Source organism: Sus scrofa, chromosome 13 (assembly GCF_054392235.1).
Source record: "Sus scrofa isolate SSC_HxYL_T2T_F1_AM1 chromosome 13, Sscrofa_HxYL_maternal_Yorkshire_Landrace_v2.0, whole genome shotgun sequence".
Classification (NCBI taxonomy): domain Eukaryota; kingdom Metazoa; phylum Chordata; class Mammalia; order Artiodactyla; family Suidae; genus Sus; species Sus scrofa.
This window is the reverse complement of record NC_139395.1, coordinates 44,161,398-44,183,705: the sequence shown is the minus strand read 5'-3', so window position 1 is coordinate 44,183,705 and position 22,308 is coordinate 44,161,398. Positions and strand designations below refer to the sequence as shown.

General features: G+C 45.4%; 2 protein-coding genes across 33 annotated transcripts in view; one reads left to right on the top strand and one right to left on the bottom strand.

Moving 5' to 3' along the window:
• Positions 1-10,709, top strand: part of LTF (lactotransferrin) — a 31,854-nt gene extending 21,145 nt beyond the window's left edge. Inside the window, exons 13-17 of one of the 2 annotated variants that reach the window (XM_021068563.2) lie at positions 299-440; positions 4,778-4,845; positions 6,765-6,949; positions 8,617-8,806; positions 10,482-10,702. In XM_021068563.2, the coding sequence (XP_020924222.2) occupies positions 299-440; positions 4,778-4,845; positions 6,765-6,949; positions 8,617-8,806; positions 10,482-10,516 (620 nt within the window). In that variant the 3' untranslated portion in view covers positions 10,517-10,702. 2 annotated transcript variants of the gene reach the window in all.
• Positions 10,710-14,039: 3,330 nt separating this feature from the next.
• Positions 14,040-22,076, bottom strand: CCRL2 (C-C motif chemokine receptor like 2). Of its 31 annotated transcripts, XR_014822480.1 has the most exons (9): positions 21,686-21,937; positions 20,038-21,119; positions 18,363-19,046; positions 17,842-18,067; positions 17,236-17,348; positions 16,064-16,253; positions 15,708-15,810; positions 14,618-15,008; positions 14,040-14,358 (listed from the first exon to the last, which is right to left on the bottom strand). XR_014822480.1 is itself a non-coding variant. In XM_084987160.1 (4 exons), exon 3 carries the CDS (start codon positions 21,105-21,107, stop codon positions 20,055-20,057), a length of 1,053 nt encoding a protein of 350 aa, XP_084843286.1. In that variant the 5' UTR covers positions 21,108-21,119; positions 21,686-21,804; positions 21,995-22,075; the 3' UTR covers positions 17,723-19,046; positions 20,038-20,054.
• Between the last annotated feature and the right edge of the window lie 232 nt (positions 22,077-22,308).

The window sequence follows — 22,308 nt, the reverse complement described above, 5'->3', positions numbered from 1 at the left end:
CACAGGTTATTTTTTGCCTTCTGGAGCTCCAGCTCTAAATTTGTCCCAGGCGCTGGCTTCCTAATCTGGGAAAAGCCACCTGCCTGCCTCATAAAAGGTGACTTTGGTTCCTAGGCAGAACTCACTTCTTACTCTGCACTGCGGAGGACACTAAGACCTCCAGGCTTTTGGCTCAGCCTCCCCTCCTCCTCCTCCTCCTCCACACATCCTGTTCACAACTCAGTGCATGGGCCACACCCTACCTGTGGGCCTGGTGACAAGAAGGTGTGAACTGACTTCCCATGTTTCTTCTCTGTAGACGAATTCTTTAGTCAAAGCTGTGCTCCTGGGTCTCAGCCGGGATCCAATCTCTGTGCACTGTGTGTTGGCAATGACCAGGGCGTGGACAAGTGTGTGCCCAACAGTAATGAGAGATACTATGGTTACACCGGGGCTTTCAGGTGAGTGCTGTGGCCAGGCTTCACCAGGACCAGGCTTTGTCCGTCATCCTCCAGCATCTTGGCACCGCATTTCTAAGGGACCCCATGTGGGGGGTCGCAGCAGAATCGTGGGGCGGCCTGGGGATCAGCTGATGTGTGGCCCCAGTGAGGGCTCCTCCCTCCACACCCACTGCCCCAAGAGTGGGGGCTGGCCTGGGGCTGTCTGACCTCAGCTTTGCTAGACTCCTCCCTCTCGCCTGGAGCCAAGGTCAGCCTTGGCGGACCTTAGTGCCCTCGGCCTCAGAATCAAATTGAGAGAGTTTGTGGTGTTTTAAGTCCTTTGTGCAATTCAGTTTTATGCAGAAGAATTCTTTACCCGTAGTCTTCCCCACTCCAGGTCACCATTATGTCTCACATTTCGCCTTTCTCCTTAAGTTTAGCCTTAGAAATGGCAAAGAGAAAGCAGTATTGCAGTGTTATTCTCCACTAGTGAAAAATAAACCAAAAGATAAGTTTTCAGAATTGACCGATGATAAACGCTTAGTGATTCGCAATAACTTTCCACAACCCACGTTTTACAGTCCCATGCATCCAGATGTTGAGCTCTTCCCAGTCTTTTCCTCTATTTGCCAAGAAAGTATTTCACCACCAGATGGCGCCATACACCTGAGAATGCCTAGGCCCTCATGGTCTTGGACCTTTTTAATATAAATTCAGCAGGTTGTCTCCAGTGGTGGGATGGTAAAAAAGTAGTTTTACTATTCTCTGAGAGATTCACTGAAAAATATTTTGTGACTGTAAAAAAAATATCTTCAAGGGGTTAAGGTTTTGCAAATGGAAAAGTTGTGATGTAATTCTACTCAGAAATATTGAATAGCCAACATGTCTGATAAAAACCCTCAGGAATCATGTGGTTTTCCTTTTCACACCTACAGTAAGATATTATCTCACTCAAAACAGCTACACTTTAGTATTCCTATTTATACTAGAAGGAAATTCTTTGTCTTTTGCTCAAATCGAAAGCTGGAACCAGAAGTCCTACTCATCTCTATGTTTCCAACTAACATCCTTATATATTGCTGATTCTTAATTTCTAAATATCACCTATTTTCTGCTGACTTCCTATTATGAAAGAAGATCCAGCCTCTCATACTGCTCCTGTACCTTTTCTACCCATAACCATAACTTCACCTCCTTTTAGTATCCTAGAAGAGTATGACATATTCAGTGCTTATTATGAATATGTAAATATTTGTCTCATATTAAACATGTGGAATAATAAGATTATATTTCCCTTATTGTACAAAGGTTTGGCTGACTCTGGATTTGATAGATATCTTTTTAAAAACTTGCTTAATTTTCTGTACTTCTTAAAAAAAAAAATCACTCATTCATCTCAAAACCTTTTACTGGTAGTATAAATCTCCTAACAATCATGCATAAACATGCCTCAGGTTCATGATTTACCTGGGAATGTTGCACCTGAAGATCTCCACCCTCCTCCCCAGGCTGGATTGGTTTTCATGAGGCCCCCTGCACATCTCTGCTCCTGGGAGTCCCCTTAACCATCATTCTGGGATTTTCCATTGTCTTACTTTACCTTAAATCACTTGTTTCCTGGATCCCACATGTTTAGCTTTCTTGGTTTTGTTGCAACAGGACACATCTTGAGAAACGGTGACTAGGAATTGCTGTGTTTTGAGTATTTACATATCTAAAAACATCTTTATTCTACCCTTAAAATGATTTATAATTTGGCTGAATAAATGTAGCCTGGAAAACATTCTCCCTAGGAATTTTGACAGGATTTCCTTGTAGGAAATATAGCAGCATTAGCTGTTTTGACCAACTCTTTCTTTAAACACAATAAAAAATTTTGAGTTAAGTACACCCACACACTCAAGAGCATTGAATAACTGACAAAATAATAAGGGATTATCAGACAAATCTAAATGGAGTAGGAATTCAGAAAGCTAAGTGGAGCCACTTTGTCCTAAGGATAGTTACCTATTCTGACAAGCTTGAACTCAAGAGGTTGCATATGTCTTTAAGGTAGGAATGAACCAGAAGTAGCTTCCACTCCACTCCCAGGGGGCTTCATGGCTGCATGGATGCTGAGGAAAACAGGGAGAAAAATACCCGCCATCCCTGAAAAATTGAAACCGTGGGCTAGCTTATGTCTGGATTTGTAGTTCAAACTTATGTCCCCTAGGATGGTCCAGAAATTATCAGCTCATCATTTATTAAAAAGTGGTCCCAGATTAGTGGCCCCTCTAGGAAGCTGTCTGGAAGATAGCGTCTTGAAGTTAGTCCTCAAAGACTACTTAGAAATACTCTTTCAATAACAATGAGCAAGACACAGTAAAAAGTAATTAGAACATGTTAAATAAACACACAGGAAAAAAAAGTTGCCAGAAGCAAAATCCAGCGGAATAAACAAGCTAGTATTTTTTATTTGTTTTGTTTTGTTGTCTTTTTAGGGCTGCACCCGAGGCATATGGAAGTTCCCAGGCTAGGGGTTGAATCGGAGCTACAGCTTCCGGCCTGCACCACAGCCGGATTCAAGCCGGATTCATGCCGGATTCATGCCGGATTCAAGCCGCATCTGCGACCTACACCGTAGCTCATGGCAATGCTGGATCCTTAAACTCACTGAGCTGCTGATGCCGTTGTGTCACAGCAGGAACTCCCTGGTTCCCCTTTTTTTGATTCCTGTTTCTTTGTATATAACATTTTTTCTTGAAAACAATTTTTTGTTTTTAACCATTTATTTTTAACTTCCTAACTCAGAGACTAAACTTTAGAAGGCTTATGAAGTGTCTTGGACAAATAGGTCTACACAAAGAATATTCTGTAAAGAGTAACTAGATTAGACACATATGTTTTACATTTCTCTCTAAATTGCCAGAGATTTAACAATGAATAAAAAATACTCTTTAGGAAAATGAGTTTTGGATTTCATCCAATGTAAACTACTTTGAAAACTTTTCTTGAAAAGTTTTTGATTTCAAAAAATAAAAGAAAAAAAAGTAGTGTTAAGATTTTTTTTGGAGTTCTCTTGTGGCTCAGTGGGTTAAGGACCTGGTGTTGTCACTGCAGTGGCTCAGATTGCTGCTGTGGTGTGGGCCCCATCCCTGGCCCAGGAACTTCTGCATGCCATGGGTGAGGACAAAAAAAAAATATATATGTATTTTGTGATCTCTAGTGTTCTGAAACTCCACAATGGTATTTTTTTTTCTTTTTTCTTTTTTTTCACAATGGCATTTCTGTATGTGGGTTTTCTTTGGATTGGGCATGTGTATGTACACTGCATGTGTATCGGCTCTATCCAGTCCTTCTGTTCTTAGCCACTTTCAGTGGTGCCTGGATTTTCCAATAGCTGAGTTTTTCTGGAGTTCTGCTGTGCTCATTACCTTTCTCCTAGGTGCTCCCAATGCTCAACTTATGTCACAGCTTTCTTTTCTCTGCTGGGTCAATTATGGCTCACACATTCTAACTTTTTCCCTTTTGCCTTCCTCTCTCTCATGGATTTATGGCTTTTTTTTTATTAAAATATTTTTTTTTGTCTTTTCAGGGCTGCACCTGGGTCAAAATCAGGGCTGTAGCTGCCAGCCTACGCCACAGCCACAGTAACGCCAGATCCCTAACCCACAGAGTGAGGTCAGGGATAGAACCTGCCTCCTCATGGATGGTAGTCAGATTCATTTCTGCTGAGCCACGATGGGAACTCCAAATTTATGACTTAAAAAAAAAACTCATTCATGTCATTTTATAGGAGTTTTAGAAGTAGGGAATGTACACATATGTGTACAATCTACCATTTTAAAGCCTAAGTTCTACGAAGGTGAAGAATAAATATATCTTAAAATACCTTCCTTGTAAAGTGAGAACAATATTTCCTACCTCCAGAATTAGTTTGAGGATTAAAAGAGTCAATATTTGTAAAGCATCCAGCATATTGTACTCTGCCCAAGTACAAGCAGCTGTTTCACTTCTATTATTATCATGAACCATTCTGAGCTGCTGAGCGTGAGCCATGAAGAAAGAATTTCTTAGGTGTTCCTGTGAATGAAACCATGGTATAGACTTCAAAGACCTATTATATTATTCAGTCATGTAATGGTACCAAAAGAAATGGCTAATAATAGGTAAGTATGAAAAATGTCTTATTTCACTGTAAACAATCACAATAAAACTCAATATTTATCATAAAAGAAACAATTTCTTATAATAAGTTCTAAGTTCTTGGAAATATTTGCCCTCATCTTTTCCATGTTTCAGTTTTTGGAATGTGTATTTATGAAAACTCTAAGAGATTTTCTTCTCTGGCAGTGTTTTAATTCTCGGGAATATTTTAGGTGCCTGGCTGAGAATGCTGGGGATGTGGCGTTTGTGAAAGATGTCACTGTCTTGGACAACACGAATGGTAGGTGATAATGTTTTCCTCCTCAAAGCAGAATTTTTACCTCTACCTCTCTCTCTCTCTTTCTCTCTCTCTCTCAGACAGACAGACAGGTGCGCGCGCGCACACACACACACACACACACACACACACACACACCAGTCATACATAGGAGCAAATATCTCCCTGGCTTTGTCTAGTCCATACCAGAAACACACCATCTGCCTGTCTCAGCCCATTGGAAACTGAAGGTGGATGAGACTAAAAAAACAAAATTTAACACATACACGTAAAATTTCCCTTTTCGAAAAAGGAAGTAGAAGCCATCATTCAGCACATGTGAGCCCTCAGTGTGGAAACTCCTTGGGGAGTTAATAAGGACCAAATCACAGGCCGGTGAGGAAGGTAAAACCTACCAGTCACTAGAGGAATAATCGCTCTCTTCTGATCTAAGGTGAAAATAATAATTACCAAATTCAAGACTGGTAGCAATATGCTACCTTCCAAACTGCACCTCTCTTCTTAGCCGCTCCCCCCAGCTCCCCTCCACCCCCCAGCAGAAGACTTGCCACTTCCTCCCCTGAGAAGGAACTGTCTCGCTCCTTTCTTCAGAGACAGTGACAATCACAGCCCCTCCTCCCGCTTCCTCCTGCCCCTCCTCTAGTCCCTGGGGAGAGCGCTTGAGGCCAGACATGTAAATTTGGGATGGTCTCAGTGTCAAGCAGACAAAACTAAGGAGGAAGTATTCTCTTAAGAGGGTGGGAGGAGGGCAGAAGGAGCAAAACGGGAGGGCTGACCTTGGAGCTCTGTTTGCACACACAGGCATGCAAGTATATGCATGCATCCAAGTACATTGCAAATCTGGGAACCTTGAATCTCAGTGATCTCCAGGGAGCAGATGGTTGTCAAATTTAATTTTAAGCTTTTCTGTGACTTTACAACTATATTTTATTGGAATTGACTTAAACATATATATACATATATATTGTCTTTTGTCTTTTTAGGGCCGCACCTGAGGCATATGGAGGTTCCCAGGCTCGGGGGTGAATCGTAGCTGTAGCTGCTGGCCCATGCCACAGCCACAGGAACGCCAGATCCCAGATCCTAGCCTCATCTTTGACCTACACCACAGCTCCTTAACCCACTGAGCAAGGCCAGGGATCGAACCTGCAACCTCATGGTTCCTAGTTGGATTCATTTCCGCTGCGCCACAACGGGAACTCCGGCTTAAACATATTTGATAAACCCATAGAAGTTCCTGTCCTTCCTCTGGTTACACTAAGAGCGTTTGAATGTGAAAGGAAACAATTTCTTCTTAAACACAAGCCAGCACTCCTTTGGGAACTCACCCTCATACATGGAGGGTTTTCTTTTAAAGCAATGTAACAGCTTTACGGAGATATAATTTACATACTATAAAATCCACCCATTCAGAGTGTATGATTCACTGGTCTCCAGCACCTTCACAGAGTTGCACGGTTGCCAACACAGTCCCAGAACATTTACAGAACCTCTTCAAGAAGTCATATACCTATTACCCGTCCCTTCCCCACCCCCCAGAGCTGGCAAACAACAGTCCACTTTCTGTCTCCATAGATTTGCCTATTCTGGACATTTCACAGAAATGGAATCTACAATATGTGTCTTTTGTGACTGGCTTCCTTCACTTAGCATCCTGTTTTCAAGATTAATACACAATGTAGCAAGTGTCAGTGCTTTACTCCTTTTTATTGCTGAGTAATATTCCATTGTGAAGCTATAGCACTGATGTGCGATGTGTTTGAAGATGGTGTAATCTGTGGAGCTTTAGTTGCTCTCCTTCACATCACTGCACCCCCAGTGTGTGCATTTCAAGAGGCCAGTGGCTGGTTACAGCACTGAGAAAGGATGTGTTGATTCAGCCACACAGCCATGGCTGATGCCACCCCTCTTTCTATCTCCAGGACAGAACACAGAAGAGTGGGCCAGGGAATTGAGGTCAGATGACTTTGAGCTGCTGTGCCTTGATGGCACCAGGAAGCCTGTGACTGAGGCTCAGAACTGTCACCTGGCTGTGGCCCCCAGTCATGCTGTGGTCTCTCGGAAGGAAAAGGCAGCACAGGTGGAACAGGTGCTACTCACTGAGCAGGTATGGATCACCAGGGTCTCCTGTGCTTTCTTTCTTTTCTTGTTTTGTTTTTCTTTTTAGGGCCGTACCTATGGTATATGGAAGTTCCCAGGCTAGGGGTCAAATTAGAGATACAGCTACTGGCCTGCACCACAGCCACAGCAGCACCAGATCCGAGCTGCATCTGTGACCTTGCACCATAGCTCATGGCAACTCTGGATCCTTAACCCGCTGAGCGGGGCCAGGGATCAAACCTGAATCCTCATGGAGCCTAGAAGAGCTCTTAATCTGCTGAGCCACACGGAAATTCCTGTGCTTTCTTACCTGTGTGGGCTCCTGTTTGGTGGGAGCGTCTCAGAGCTAGGGGACTCAGCCCATCTCCAGCTTTCCCTTCTCGTCTCTCTGCTTGAAGCTGATGATGAGAAAATTAGCTCTGCACTGTGATGTTGCTCTGCATCTTGTGCCCTGGACTTGTGCTCACTGCCTGGCTGGGAGCTCCTTTCCTTCCTCCACCCTCCTGTTGTTCTTCAGGCAAACCAAGGAGGCAACAGCCTTCCTCACACGACTAGGTGGAGATTGGTTTACTCTGCTGATGTTCCCAGAGCCTGGGCCACCTGGACCATGTTCTAGACAAGGTTCCTGCATTTGTAATCTCTAAAAACAACAAACTCAGCTTCTGTAGATTTAAGGCTATCCATGTGAAGTGGTTGAAGGAAATCTTATTATTTCCTTAAAGCCTGAGATTCTCTAATAGAACGTCTAGTTTTGAGTTAAAACAGCATGTTTCTAGGTGTGCTTTAAAGACAATGTCCCAGGAGTTCCTGTCGTGGCTCAGTGGTTAACGAATCTGACTATGAACCATGAGGTCGAGGGTTCAATCCCTGGCCTCAATCAGTGGGTTAAGGATCCGGCATTGCCGTGAGCTGTGGTATAGGTTGAAGATGCGGCTCAGATCCCCAGTTGCTGTGGCTCTGGCATAGGTCAGCAGCTACAGCTCCGATTAAACCCCTAGCCTGGGAACCTCCATATGCCGTGGGAGTGGCCCTAGAAAAGGCAAAAGGACAAAAATAAAATAAAGACAGTGTTTCTAGAATGTAAAAACAGGCCCAATAACTAGCATTTAAGGAGGCCCCAGTATGCACACTCACGGGTGTGGGTAAGAGGGCTACCTCCGTGGAGGTACTTGGTTCTTAGAGCTCGCCTCTGTGGGAGTGCTGGGCGTGGAGGAGGAACCGTGGCCACAGGAGGCTAAGTGACCTGCCCAAGGCAATGACCTGGTCCTTGGCAGAGAGGATTTCCAGTGCAGACTGCCTCTCTGAGTGCTGGCCTGTTGGAATGAATGCTAGAGGTGGTTAACTTTGGAGGCAGATCTCAAAACCCTCAGCTGTCACCTAGTCACCTACAAGAAATTCTAAGAGAAGAGGCTGCAGATGAAGAAGAAAGGGAAGATGGTGGGAGATGAGCTCAGAACTGGTGAGGGGCCTGGGCACTGGGCTGGGGCAGGGGCAGGGGGACCTGGGGCAGGTAAGACCCAGGCCAGGATGGTAGAGCGACTTCAGAACTCCACTCCTTTTTCCCCATGGTTTTCCCGGAGCCACGCCTGCAAAGAAGAAATGTTCTTGGCCTCCCCAAGTCCATAGACTCTTCTTTTCCTCAGCTGCTCTCTCCCTGTCTCCCCTCTTACACAGGCTCAGTTTGGAAGATACGGAAAAGACTGCCCGGACAAGTTTTGCTTGTTCCGGTCTGAGACCAAAAACCTTCTGTTCAACGACAACACGGAGTGTCTGGCCCAACTCCAAGGCAAAACAACATACGAAAAATATTTGGGATCAGAGTATGTCACAGCCATCGCTAACCTGAAACAGTGCTCAGTCTCCCGTAAGTAGAACTTAGGTGGTAGCATCACTGAGAATCCACTGTAGGTAAAGGTCAAGCTTGGAGGAGCAAACATTCTAGGAATGGGGTGGATCTAAAAACACTAAGGCGGAGTTCCCGTTGTGGCGCAGTGGTTAACGAATCTGACTAGGAACCATGAGGTTGCCGGTTCGGTCCCTGCCCTTGCTCAGTGGGTTAACGATTGGGCGTTGCCGTGAGCTGTGGTGTAGGTTGCAGACGCGGCTCGGATACTGCGTTGCTGTGGCTCTGGCGTGGGCTGGTGGCTACAGCTCCGATTCGACCCCTAGCCTGGGAACCTCCATATGCCGCGGGAGCGGCCCAAGAAATAGCAACAACAACAACAAAAGACAAAAAGACAAAAGACAAAAAAATAAAAAAATAAAAAAAATAAAAACACTAAGGCAACGCAATGTCTCTATACCTTAGGAAATCACCCTCTTATTGATGAAGTGAAAGAATTAGAGAATAAAATAAAACAGTGGATAATATGTCACATTTTTATAATGCTGGTAGTGACTATAAATGTATGTATGTATATACTTTCACACATATGTAGACACGTATGTACATATATATTGAGCAATGACAAATTCTGGTTTCTAGAGAGTTACCATAAGTACTAACCATAAATAATACAAATTCTCAAAAAACATTTTAGCCAGGAAAACGTATTGGTAATAACCAAATCCTTTTAAAACACTTCGAAGATATAGCAGAGTATCGTAAGGCTCCAGCCCGATGCTTCTTACAGGTCAGCAAGTTCTGCCTCTTCTGTGCACTGGGACCATCCAGAGTCCTAATTCCGGTCCTGCACCAAGGGAGTTGGAGGTGTTGGTGGGATTGTGTGGTGGTCCAGGCATGGAGGGGAGGGCTGAGAATCTGTGTTCTCAAGGAGGGTGGCAGATTTTGCACCTGAGGTGTTTGGCAATATCAGGAGGTATTTTTAATTCTCGTGACCTAGGAGTGCTGCCGGTATCTGTGGGTAGAAGCTAGGATGCTACTAAACAAGGCGCAGGAACAGCCTTTACAGAAAAGAATTACCTGCTTCGAATGTCCCAAATGTCAGTAGTGCCAAGGTTGGGACCAGCAACATCTCAGGGAAATGAGATGCAGGTGGATCTAGGGCTATACTTAAAACATCCCCCTGCAGGGCTACTCTTGGGAGCAGCCTGCTCAGGATCACACAGACAGTATACCCCTTGAGGGCAGGGCTTATCTGTCAGTGTTGAATCTCCAGCAGGTGCTCAAGAGGAATGTGTGGGTGAGAGAGTGAATGGGTAGCTGGACAGTAAGGCAAACAGATTTGCATGAAGATGGTCAGTTACTCCTATTCCAGAAGAATTTTGAGAACTGTCAGTGCCTTGTGAGCTTGAGAGTGTGACAGTTGATTCAGTTGGAGACAAGGGGTTGGGGGCTGTGTCACTCAGGCCAGAGCAGGGAATCCCCCAGCTTGGTGAGGACTGGAGCTGCTGTGCCCTCCCTGAGACTCTGAAGCTCTTGGCAGGAGGGGCTGTGGGGAAATGTAGGATAGTAAGCCTTGACTTGGGGTGGTGGGAGAGGGGCAGAGGAAGGTCTGTTTTAGTGTCCTCCTTAATTGATGTACTGATTTTTTAAAAAGCAATCAGTTTCTGAATCTCGTGTTTTGTTGTGTCCACAGCGCTTCTGGAAGCCTGTGCCTTCATGATGAGGTAAAACCGGAAAAGAAGCTGCCCCGCCTCCCCAGGGGCCTCAGCTTTCCCTCCTCCCGTCTTGATTCCCAGCTGCCCTGGGCCTGCCTCTCTCCCTTCCTGAGGGCAGACTTTGTTCAGCTCATCCGTTTTCACAATTCCCTGCTGGCCTCTTAGCAAGAAATAAAATTAGAAATTCTGTTGATGTTCATTCCCTATAAGTGCCATTCATCTTTTCTAGAATTTCATACTGAAATCATCTGACCATATACTTGACCTGTGGGACCTTTCTTTCCACTTTTTCCAGGTTCCATCCCCCTTCTTTCCTGCAGTTTTGGGTTTGCTGCCTGATAGACTGGAATCTAAGGTCTGGTCAAGCAACTCTTTTCCCCAAGGGCACCTGCTTGGTCATTCACATAGTTGTCTCAGTGTGTGTGTGTGTGTGTGTGTGTGTGTGTGTGTGTGTGTGTGTGTGTGTGTGTGTGTGTGTGTGTGTCTAAGGCAGGGGGAAGGAAGAGAAAGTAGGAATCAAGGCATCAGTGGAAGAAACTGTGTGTCAAATAGATTTATGAGTATTTGGTATTTTAAGTAAATAGCATCAGGTGTAGTAAATGTACATTATAGGAAAATGTGGAATACACAGGGCCCTCTGTATCCGTGGCTTACCTATCCTTGAATTCAACAAACTGAGGATCGAAAATATTTGAACATAAGTTCCAGAAACTTGAATTTGCAGTGGGCTCTCAACATAGCATTTACATTGTGTTATGTATTATAAGTAATCTAGAGATGATTTTCTGACAGTTTTCAATTGTGACCCAATGTCCTGATGCCAGGAAGGGAATTAAGAGGGAACCGACCTGGGGAGTTCCCCTCGTGGCTCAGCGGTAATGAACCCAACTCTTTATTCTGAGATCCAGGCTGAACCAGCAGTTCCCAGGCTAGGGGTGGAATCTGGGTGGAATCCGAGCTGTAGCTGCTGGCCTATGTCAGCAATGCCAGATCTAAGCCATGTCTGAGACCTACACTGCAGCTCACAGCAATGCTGGATACTTAACACATGGAGTGAGGCCAGGTATCAAACCTGCACCCCATGGATACCAGTCAGGTTTTGTTATTGCCAAGCCGCAATAGAAATTCCCTCAACACATATTTTTAATGACCATCTGTTGTAATACACTTTAGCAGGTTCCACTTCAGATTGTACTGAATTAGTGTTTCCTCAGTTTTTTGGAAAATACTCTTGCCTGTGGTTATTCCATGTACACTCTTCATGGAGGCTAATTCTTCACTCCAGACTCACCACTGATTCCTCAAATAGACAACAATTGAGGGCATCTGTAACATCTATTTACTCATTGAAAACCAAGAAAAACCACTTAAAATCATTTGCCTTCTTTTTAAATTGACTATTGATATTGTTCCCAATGTTATCAACTCTTTTTTTTTTTTTTGGCCACACCCATGGCATGCAGAAGTTCCCTGGGCCAGGGATCGAAGCCCTGCCACAGCAGTGACAGTACTGGATCCACCAGGGAACTCCCTCAGTGTCTTCAACTCTTTAAGCAAGAGTTGTCAGTGAAAGGCTACCAGTCTCAAATTAGTTAATTTTCTCTGGACACCTTTATTTACACTGCAATCAAACCTAATTTCCATGATTTCATTAATCAACGTATTTAAATGGCTTTTCTTGCTTGGCTAACGAGTGAGCTATTTAGAAACTTTCGTTGCTGCCTTATATCAGTTTTTGTTTTGAAGCCTTTCAGTGGTGACAAGATATTTCACTTTAAAATTTCTAATTTCTCTGACCATTTTTCCCCATGAGTTTGGAATAGTGTAATGAATGTTTAGTCTGGAAATGTCAATACGTATTGTATTCTTTTAGCACAACTATAGTTTTCTTTTTTAATTGCCAACCTGCCACATATGGACATTCCTGGACCAAGGGCTGAATTGGAGCCACACCTGCAACCTCTTCCGCAGCGGCAGCAGTGCCAGATCTTTTAACCCACTGGGCCAGGCCCGGGGGCAGGGGGGAGGTCAAACCCCCACCACTACAGCAACCTGGGCTTTTGCAGTTAGGTTCTTAACCCACTGCACCACAGTGGGAACTCCCACAACTAAGTTTCATGCATGTTAAATACAGTGCGTTGTCATCTAATTTAATAACAAAATAATCCACAATCCATAGTGATATCAAAGTTCACTTTGCTTGTTTTTACATGATGGATATGTACTGGTAATAAAAATAAAATAAAATGTGGTATGGCTCTATGAGTATAAGGAGAAAGAGTTTTCTTTACTCACAACACTTAGGATTTCAAATATGTGGGTTTCCTACACCAAACAATTCTCTAATTCTCTGTGGACGCCACCTGGGTTTCCTACAAGTCAATTCAATTCTGAGAGTAATCACATGGCGTTAACACAGACCCCCAAGATTAAGAGCTCAGACCCACAGGACTGTCCTCTTCCCTCAGATGCCAATCACAAGCAGTGGTTTCCAGGTTACCTACACTTTTGTTCAAACTGGTTACAAACAGGGGTCTCCCAGGATCCCTTCCTCAGGTGTGATCATTTGCTGACAGACCCAAAGAACCCAGGGAAGCATGGTACTTATGGTTGTCTATTTATAGTAAAGGATCTTACAAAGGATACAAAAGAACAGCCAGGTAAAGAGGTACATAGGCTAAGGTCTGGAAAGGTCCAGAGCATAGAAGCTTCTGTCCCTGTGTTGTTAGGGTGTGGCACTCTCTCAACACACCAATGCATTCACTAACCCTCTGAATCCTGTAGTTTAGGGTTTGTATAGAAGTTTCATAACATAGGAGTTCCCATTGTGGCTCAGTGATTAACAAATCCGACTAGGAACCATGAGGTTGCGGGTTCGATCCCTGGCCTTGCTCATTGGGTTAAGGATCTGGTGTAGGTCACCGACGCGGCTCGGATCCCGAGTTGTTATGGCTCTGGGGTGGGCCGGTGGCTGTGGCTTGGATTCGACCCCTAGCCTGGGAACCTCCATATGCCGCGGGAGCGGCTCAAGAGAAGGCAAAAAAAAAAAAAGACCAATTAAAAAAAAGTTTCATAATATAGACATAATTAAATCATTAAACACTGGTGATTTCCCAGCTACTTTCCTGTCAGGGGTCAGGAAGTAGAGCTGAAAGTTCCAATCCTCTAATCACAAGGTTGGTGCTGGGAACCAGTTCACACCCTGAAGTATGGAGGGAAGCAGCAAGAGTCACCTCATCCCCACAAACTCAGGTCTGATTGAAACTCAAGTATGGGGTTTATTATGAATAACGAAAGACACCCCTATCTCCCCAGCACTCAGGACTGAAGACCTTGTGATGTTTCTTATCGAACTACAGCATCACAGTGCGGTACTTGAAATGCTATTGAATTGTGATGGCCTTGCTGTGATTTGCAATGCACTAAACAGCAGTGGCAAGCCTGAGAGTGCCACATACCATCTCTGTCACAGCCACTGGACTCAGCCATTGCAGTGCAAAAGCAACCACTGGCAATATGTAAATAAGTGAATGTTGTTGTGTTTCAATTAAACTTTATTTATGGACCCTGAAATTTGATTTTCATATGCCATGAAATTGTCCTTTGATTTTTTTCCAACTATTAAAAATGTAAAAGCCACACTTTGCGCATGTGCCACACCAGCCCCTCACCCCCCACCCAAAACAATCAGAAGGTAGGCTGGGCTTGGTCCAAGGGTTGTAATTTGCCAACCAACCCCTTTGCCAGGATGCTGCTCTTTGTCCAGAGGTGGGAGCACCCTTGGCTCCTTTGGTCCACTCCAGCAAAGTGGGCTCTGCCTCTGCCGGATGTGCAGGTCCAGTTCCTGGGGGGGCTCTAGAAGCACAAGGACGACCCTTGCTACTTTTGCATGGGTGTTGCGAAGGCCTGGAGCTGGTACCCTTAGCAACACCTGGGGCCAGTGGTGCGGGGAGCGTCTGTGCTGCGGGGGCGGGGGTGGGGAGGGGTGGAGGAGTGTGTGTGAGTGGGGGGCGGGGGATGGCGTCCAGGCTGCTACTGTGCCTGCGCCTGCTCAGAGCGCTCCGCTGTACTAGGGCTGGGAGGCCCGCCCGCAGGCTGCTTCTCTAGCACTTACCTCTGAGGGAAAAGCCGCTGCTCTGAGGTGCTTGGAGCTTCCTGTCCCAGTACGTTGGGAGGAGCGTCGTCCGTTCTTCTGTCGTTGGGAATCAGACTGAGCCTGCGTACCTTATTCTCTGGGAGTTAGCTGTTACCCAGAGAGTATTCAGAACCTTTTCCCCCGCCATTGTCTTCAGAAATAATTACAAGCCGGCCTGAGTGGGAAAGAAGGGGCCTGTGCAGTAGGACAGCTAGAGCCCAGTCCCAGCTCTGCTGCTATGTGGCTGTGTGACCTTGGGTAAGTCTTGACGTTCTCTGGCCTCAGCTTTGTGTGGGGGTGAAATGAGGGACGGGGCCTTGTTCTCTCTGGAGCTCTCCTGCAGATTGAGTTTGATCCCAATCATGAAAAGCTAGAAAGGAGGAGACTTTTAAAATTTGTACTTGTGGTCAGTCTTTTTTTCTTTTCTTTTTTCCCCCAGACAGTATCAAAGTCAGCTTTCCCCTTCAACTTGGTCTTATGAAAGTTTCCCTTTGTGCATTTGTGGGTAAAAAAGAGGGTTCAAAGGACATCCACACACCTTCCATCTAGAGTTGACAGCTGTTAACATTTTGACCTATTTTTCCTCCTTATTCCTTATACCTGGTACCTGGTGTGTGTGATTAAATGATTTGCACGTGAGTTGTGGCCACCATAACATTTCACTTCTAAATTCTGGGGTTTCAATGGCCATACCCATGGCATGTGGAAGTTCCCAGGCCAAGGATCAAATCCATACCACAGCAGTGACCCAAGCTGCTGCAGTGACAGTGCTGCATTCTTAACCCCCTGAGCCACAAGAGAACTCTGTGCACTTCTAAATTCTTGAGCATGCCATCCTCTAAGCATAGGGACATTATCCCACATAATCAACATTTTATTGTCACACTTGAAAATGATAATTCTATACCATCTGACATTTTGTTCATGCTCATATTTTCTGTTTCCCCTGGAATGTCTTTAAGCCTCTTTTTAAGGAAGTGCTCCCATTATCCATTGGCAGTCAACCCCTCCCTCTTGCCTCTTCCCTCACAGGCATGGGTGTCACCTCTTTCCTGGGGAATAACAGCACCTGTGTTGGCTGGAGTCTCTCTTAGCCACCTTCTCATCCATCACCACATCTCATCTTCTCTAATTTGTTTGGAGATGAGCTCGACAGACTCTGCCCTGGAGTCCTTCAGAGACAAGAGTGGAGACAGTGAGTATATGTGGATTGTCACCAAAGGAAACTGGCACAGGCTTGGGGACATGGATTATGTGCTTTGCAGAGGAGGGAGGGCCTGTTTGCATGGGGCAGCTGGGGAAGGTCCTGAGCTGAGCAATCTAGGTGCACCCCCAGGAAGTGTGCGGGAGGTGCACTGCAAAGACGGACACTTGAAAGAGCATGCAGGCAGGGGCTCTGGTGGGGAGGGCTGTCCGCAAACTCACAGAGCAGAACTCTTGTGCTGACCGCGTGGTTGAGGGCAGAGGAAAACATATTTTGTCGTTGGTGACGTAAGTGAAATGGTCTGATCGTCTCCACCACTCCTTCCGACAGAGAAGCAGGGGCTGAGCCTCATGTTCTCAGGTCGTTTTGTCCCACATACTCTTTTACCTGGAGCAGCTGCAGGAGGCCGACCTGGGGAAGAGGAGGCCTGTGAGCTCTGAAACTCAAGCACCATCAGGGTGTAGGCGAATCTGTGGAGGGAGTGAGGAAAAGTGCTTGGTATGTGGACAGCTTCCCATGGGCCAGTCACTGCGCTGCTGGCTTAGCCCTTGGCCAGCAGCTCTGCAAGGGAAGGTGTCTTATTCCCAGTTGTCTCAGGCGCCAGGAGGCCAGATGGCTTGTGTCGGGGTCCACAGGAAGAGGCAGACACCCCTTCCCACCCTCTCCCTGAGCAGGCATGGCAGGGGCCTCCAGGGAGGTGACTCGTGACCCTGCTCCTAGCTAAAGGCCACACCACAGGGAAAAATCAAAGGATTCTGAGCCTGAAATTTAGATCAAAGACTTGCTTCTATTTATTGGATGTGCCAGAGATGGTGCTTTGAAGAACTTTGCTTTCCTCAGGGTCTACAAATGGGTGGCTGAGGGGAGCAGCAATCCTAGGACTTGCCTTCCCCCAATCCTTTGGACTGTTGTTAAAAAATCCTGTGCAGTAATACACAGGAACTCACTCTATAAACTAAGCTCTATAGACAAGCAAGGAAGTACTGGGTGGAGGAGAGGAAAGAGCACTGGATTTGATATCAGAAAATGTCCAGCCCAGATTCTGACCCCTGAGAACTGTGTTTTAAGCCTCAGTTTCTATACTTGAGGCTGATGATACTCAGTTTTCTTTGAAGGACTGCTCTGTGGTGCAGGTATGACTGTGAAGGCACTTTGTAAAGGATGAAATCCTATTAAAATTCAGGGTTCACAGGGAGCCTGAGGGTAGGAAAGGGTGAGGAGCTCTTAGATGGGAGGATGACTGATCTGATGTGGCCACAGCACATTTGAAAAAAGGAGTAGACAAGATTTTTTGCTGCTTAATTGCAATTCAAAATCAACTGGGCCTCCTGTATTTTTTTTTTTCAACTTCAAATGTTATTCCTTTTTCACTTGCTATATCAATCATGTTTACCTTTTTAGAAGTCACTCTGTTTGTACCCACATATACATAAAACAGATGAATTGGAGTTTTCTGATGAGAACTTAATCTTTCTTTCAAATGTCCCAAATCAGAATTATCTCGGCCTGATAGGGAAAAGGTTTTGCATTAGAAAATAATTTATAGGCAGAACAGAAACACTGTCAGTTTTTCTTGAAAAGCTAGCCACCTTCTCTTTGGCTTTTTTGCTGGTTGTTAGTTTTCTAATGCAATAGTTTTTGGAAAAGCATGTATTATTTTTTTTAAAGAAGTAAGGTTGATTCACAGTATTAGTTTCAGGTGTATAGCATAATGATTCAGTATTTTTGCAGATTATACTCCATTATACATTATTGTAAGTGTCTGTGATCCCCCTGTGCTGTACAATACATCCCTGTTGCTTATTTATTCTATATATATTAGTTTGTATTTGTTAATCCCATACCCCTAATTTATCCTTCTCCCCTTCAGTAACCACAGGTTTATTTTCTATATCTGTGAGTGTATTTCTCTTTTGCATATACATCCATTTGTGTTATTTTTCTGGATCCCACCCACGTATAAATGATATCATGCAGTATTTGTCTTTTTCTGTCTAACTTATTTCACATAGCGTAATATTCTGTAGGTCCATCCGTGTTGCAGCAAATGGCAGAATTTCATTCATTTTTATGGCTGAGTAATATTCCATTGTCCTCTGCACCACATCCTCTGTCTCCATTCATCTGATCGGTATGTGATGGGCACTTGGGCTTTTTCCATGTCTTGGCTGTTGTAAATAGTGCAGCATGTGTCATTTTGTCTATAGGACAGCTGTCTTCTTGTTCTGGACAAGGGAAGAAGACCTTGCTGGATTATCAGTGTTCCAAAAATACTACTTACATGTGTAGGCTATTGTAGCTGGATCCTCTCTCACAACCTTGATTTTCAATAACCATTTCACTCTCCACCACTATAATTGTTTATATATTGTATACATTCCATGTTTTAATTTTGAAAATTCTGAAAAGCTTTTTTCTTTGAGTTCATGACTCTGTCATCATCATATCCAGAAATGATGTCATTTTCTCTGGGATTTCTGTCCCATATGTGGAAGAAAAGGATGGAGAATCCAGACTTACTCATACAGGTTTGTGATGAGAATGTCTCTGGCCCTTCTCCTTTGCCACTTGAACCTCTTTTTACCTCTGCTGGAGTACTTTCTTCTGAGGTCTCGCTCTTATCATGGTTTTTTATTTGCTATTTGACGTTATTCAGGGTGAGCCCTATCTTAATCAGCTCAGGCTGCTGTAACAACATGCCATGGATGAGTGGCTTAAAGAAGAGAAATATTTGTTGTGGTCCTGGAGGCTGGGAAGTCCAAGGTCAGGGTGCCAGCATGGCGAGGTTCTTGTGCAGGCACTCCTCCTGGCTTGCAGAGGGCCTCCTTCTCACTGTGGCTTCACGTGGTACAGAGAGAGAGCAAGCCCTGTGGTGTCCCTTATAAGGACACTAACCCCATCCTGTCGGCCCCATCCTCAGGACCTCGTTTAAACCTAATTACCTCCCAAAGAATGTCACCCACTGCGGACTCCTCAGTGACGGCCATAGACTGTGTTGCCTACTCGGTCTCCCTTAGGTGCCACCCTGCCTCCTCCCTCTTCAGTGATGGAGGTGAGAGCTTGTGGTCCAGGGGCATCCTGTAATTTATCTGTCATCTCTGCTTGGGATGTGTAACAAAAACATGGGCACTGGATCGCCCCAGGCAAATGCTTAGTGTGACGTTTTGTAGTTGGAGGCTGGTGAGGCCCAAGGTATGTGTTACACTGAAAAGGACAAAACATGCATTGTGTTAAACATTTCTACACATAATCTTGCATTTGCTATTTAAATGTGAGGAAGGAGTACTAAAAACCTTGGGAGACTCACAGGCTGGGGGTAATGGGGGCCTTGGGGGTATAGCAAGTAGCCAAGAAAACCCAGAAAACTCCACAAGCAAGTCCCTTTTCCTCTTTTTATCCAGAGCCTCCAGCTTGCCAGCTCTTTCAGTTACCTAAAAGAACATGTGCCTGATAAATTACTTCTGTGTGAATGGGTTGCTTCTAATTTGGAATATGGTCCTTTTTTTTTAATTAAAAAAATTTTTTTGGAGTTCCCGTCGTGGCGCAGTGGTTAACGAATCCGACTAGGAACCATGAGGTTGCGGGTTCGGTCCCTGCCCCTGCTCAGTGGGTTAACGATCCGGCATTGCCATGAGCTGTGGTGTAGGTCGCAGATGCGGCTCAGATCCCGCGTTGCTGTGGCTCTGGCGTAGGCCAGTGGCTACAGCTCCGATTCGACCCCTAGCCTGGGAACCTCCATATGCCACGGGAGCGGCCCAAAGAAATAGGAAAAAAAAAAAAAATTTGAATATGGTCCTTTTGATTTTAAAGTGTATATCTGTTTCATGTGTTTTTGTCCCCAAATTTTGGAAGTTTGGCATGCTGGACAAAGCGTAGGCTTTGCAATGAATGCCACCCAGGTTTGTGGACCAGCCTTGTAGCCCTCTAGTTGTGTGATCTTAGGCAAATTTCTGAACCTCAGTTTCCTCTCCAGAGCAACAAGACTAATTCCACCCACACCATGAACATGCAGGGAGACATGGAGGAGCTCACATTTGTTGGGAGCCTAGCACAGCACCTGAGACAAATTTAGTACTTGATAAATGTTTGCTCACCTCCCCCTTTTCTTCCTGGCCCCTATTTTATGTACAGATGTGTCAAAGATATTGCACAAAGCAGTATAATGAGATTAAAAATCGATGTTTATTTATCTCACCTTTGGCAGGAGCTAGTTTACATTTTAGTGGAGAGGCAGGGCTCTTCCCTTGATGTGCCTTGGGCAGGTTCCTCAGTGGGTTGAGGTGCAGTGTCATTACACAGATGGCAAAAGTGGTAGAGATGTTTCCTAAATGCCTCGTCGAAAAACACATAGAGGAGAGGGTTGACGCAGCAGTGGGTGGTGGCAATGATTTTCGTGATCAGAGTGCTTCTGTCCAGGTTGTGGCTGCTCTCACAACCATGCAGGGAGAAGTGTTCGTTGAAAGCAGACAGGAAAAGTGCAATATTGTAGGGTCCCCACATCAGAAGGAAAACAACCATTATGGTGAAAACCAGCTTGAAAAGGTCATACCCCCTCTCCCCGAACTTCAATGTTCTCCTCATTCGCACATAACAAAATACGAAAACAAACAGTGGCAAAAGAAATCCCAAAATGTTCATCTTTAGGGTCAGAAAGTGCTTCCAGAATGTCTCATCAGCTGGTAGGAAGAGCGGTCTGCCAAAGAAACACTTGTATTTCTGGTTTTCCATCTGGGGTTTGTAAAAAGCAAGTTCAGGCAACATGACCAGAACGGCTATGACCCACACCAGAGCACTTGGGAAGATGCTGCCAGCCACCATCCTCGTGGCCGAGAAAAACCCTCTCATTTGGAAAAACTTTTGGTACCTTTGCACAGTCAGAAGGACGTTGAAAAATGCCTCACTGAACAGGCCTACAGAGTAGAGCACCAAGAGAATTTTACACAGGGGCTCGCCAGGATCCCCCTCATGCCAGGCCATGTGAACCCAGAATGGCAGGGTGCACAAGAAACACAAGTTACACACTGCCAGGTTGAGGAGATAGATGTTTTCCACTTGCTTGAGTCCTTTATATTTTACCATGATAAGTACAACCAAGATATTGTCCAGGAGGCCAACCAAGAACACCGTGATGAAGAGGTAGGGCACCAGCTGGGCCAAGAGAGCCTGGGGGTCGTATGGGCTGCACAGTTCTCTTTCGTCGTTGCTGAGGTCATCTTCTATGAAAACATCATAGTCATCCTCTGGTGCTGATGTGTAATTAGCCATCGCCAGGCTGCCCTGTGGAGAAATGAAAGATTATTTTCCCTTCATGTAGCTGTGTGGTCCTGGAGGAAACAGCACACAGGATTGATCAGAGCCCGTGCAGCCACCTTTGCCCTTTTCTAGTGTTTAATTTTAGCCAGAGCAGGCCTGCAACTCAGAAGATTGAAAATAAACATTTTGTTAACATGCTCTTGCTTCCGGAGAGCCGCGCTAGAATTCATCCATTCTTTAAGCACTTCAGTGTCTAACAGTATGCGAGCTACCACAGGGAGACAAAAGCAAGCATTTCCCTGCTTTCTACAACTTCATTCTCTTGGTAAAAATGAGACTTGCCTCCTTGAAGCCACGCTAAGAATAGACACAATTAGCGAGAACTAAGTCCCGGGGTTTAGTTTCACCGAATTGGTGTCCGTCACAACTTCTTTGCATTTAAAAAGTTTGCTCACCCCCTGTAACAGCTTTCTGTGACAGGCAGAGAGGTCTGAGTTCTTCTCTCGCAGGACATAAGTAAGTGTTTGCAAAAGTGAAACCACCCTCGGCACCAACATGGCCATAACTGGTTAAAAGCATTGATGACTTACCACTGACCGAGTTCCTGGGAGGGAAGGGCACGGCCTTCCAACCTGCTCTCCAAGCTGCTGTGGGAACTGCTGGGCTCAGTTGAAAGGCCGGCTTCCTTCTAAACAGCCGGTCCCTGACCCTTAGGGGCAGGAGAAACCACTGTTTGTCCCCCTGGTGGCTCTGCCCCACCCATCATAGGTCTCAGGGACTAACCAAAATAAAGCAACCTGCGAGTTCCCCCAGACCCCCGAAGTTTCTTCCTCGGTAAAGAGAAACCGGGAAGTTGTTTTCTCCTCCTGCTCCCTGCCACCCCTGCCCCCACTGCGTACCCCGCCTTTGATTTCCCTGTGGCCATCCTGCTGGCTGTCCCAGATAAGGGAAGTAAGTAGCTGCTGCTCCTCGGAGATACTGAAGGAGGGCTAGGAGAGTGCTCCACCCTGTAACTCTGAGTAGGAGTGGCTAGTGGCCAGGACAGAGCTGTCCTGGGGGCCTGCACTCACCTGTGGCATTTCACCCCTGAAATGGGGCTTTGAGAAGTTGCAGTGAGACGTGCAACTTGGGCTTTTATTGTCACTTCTGAGAGATGCCATGTGGGGCTTTGAGAAGTTGCAGTGAGACGGGGCTTTGAGAAGTTGCAGTGAGA

What these genes read in the sequence shown, in the direction of transcription:
- CCRL2 (XM_013981563.3), bottom strand. Translation starts at nt 21,658, where the DNA reads ATGGCCATGTTGGTGCCGAGGGTGGTTTCACTTTTGCAAACACTTACT. An exon ending in ACAGAAAGCTGTTACAGGGG is followed by an intron (nt 21,120 to 21,550) that starts GTGAGCAAACTT and finishes ATTTCTCCACAG; the next exon opens with GGCAGCCTGGCGATGGCTAA.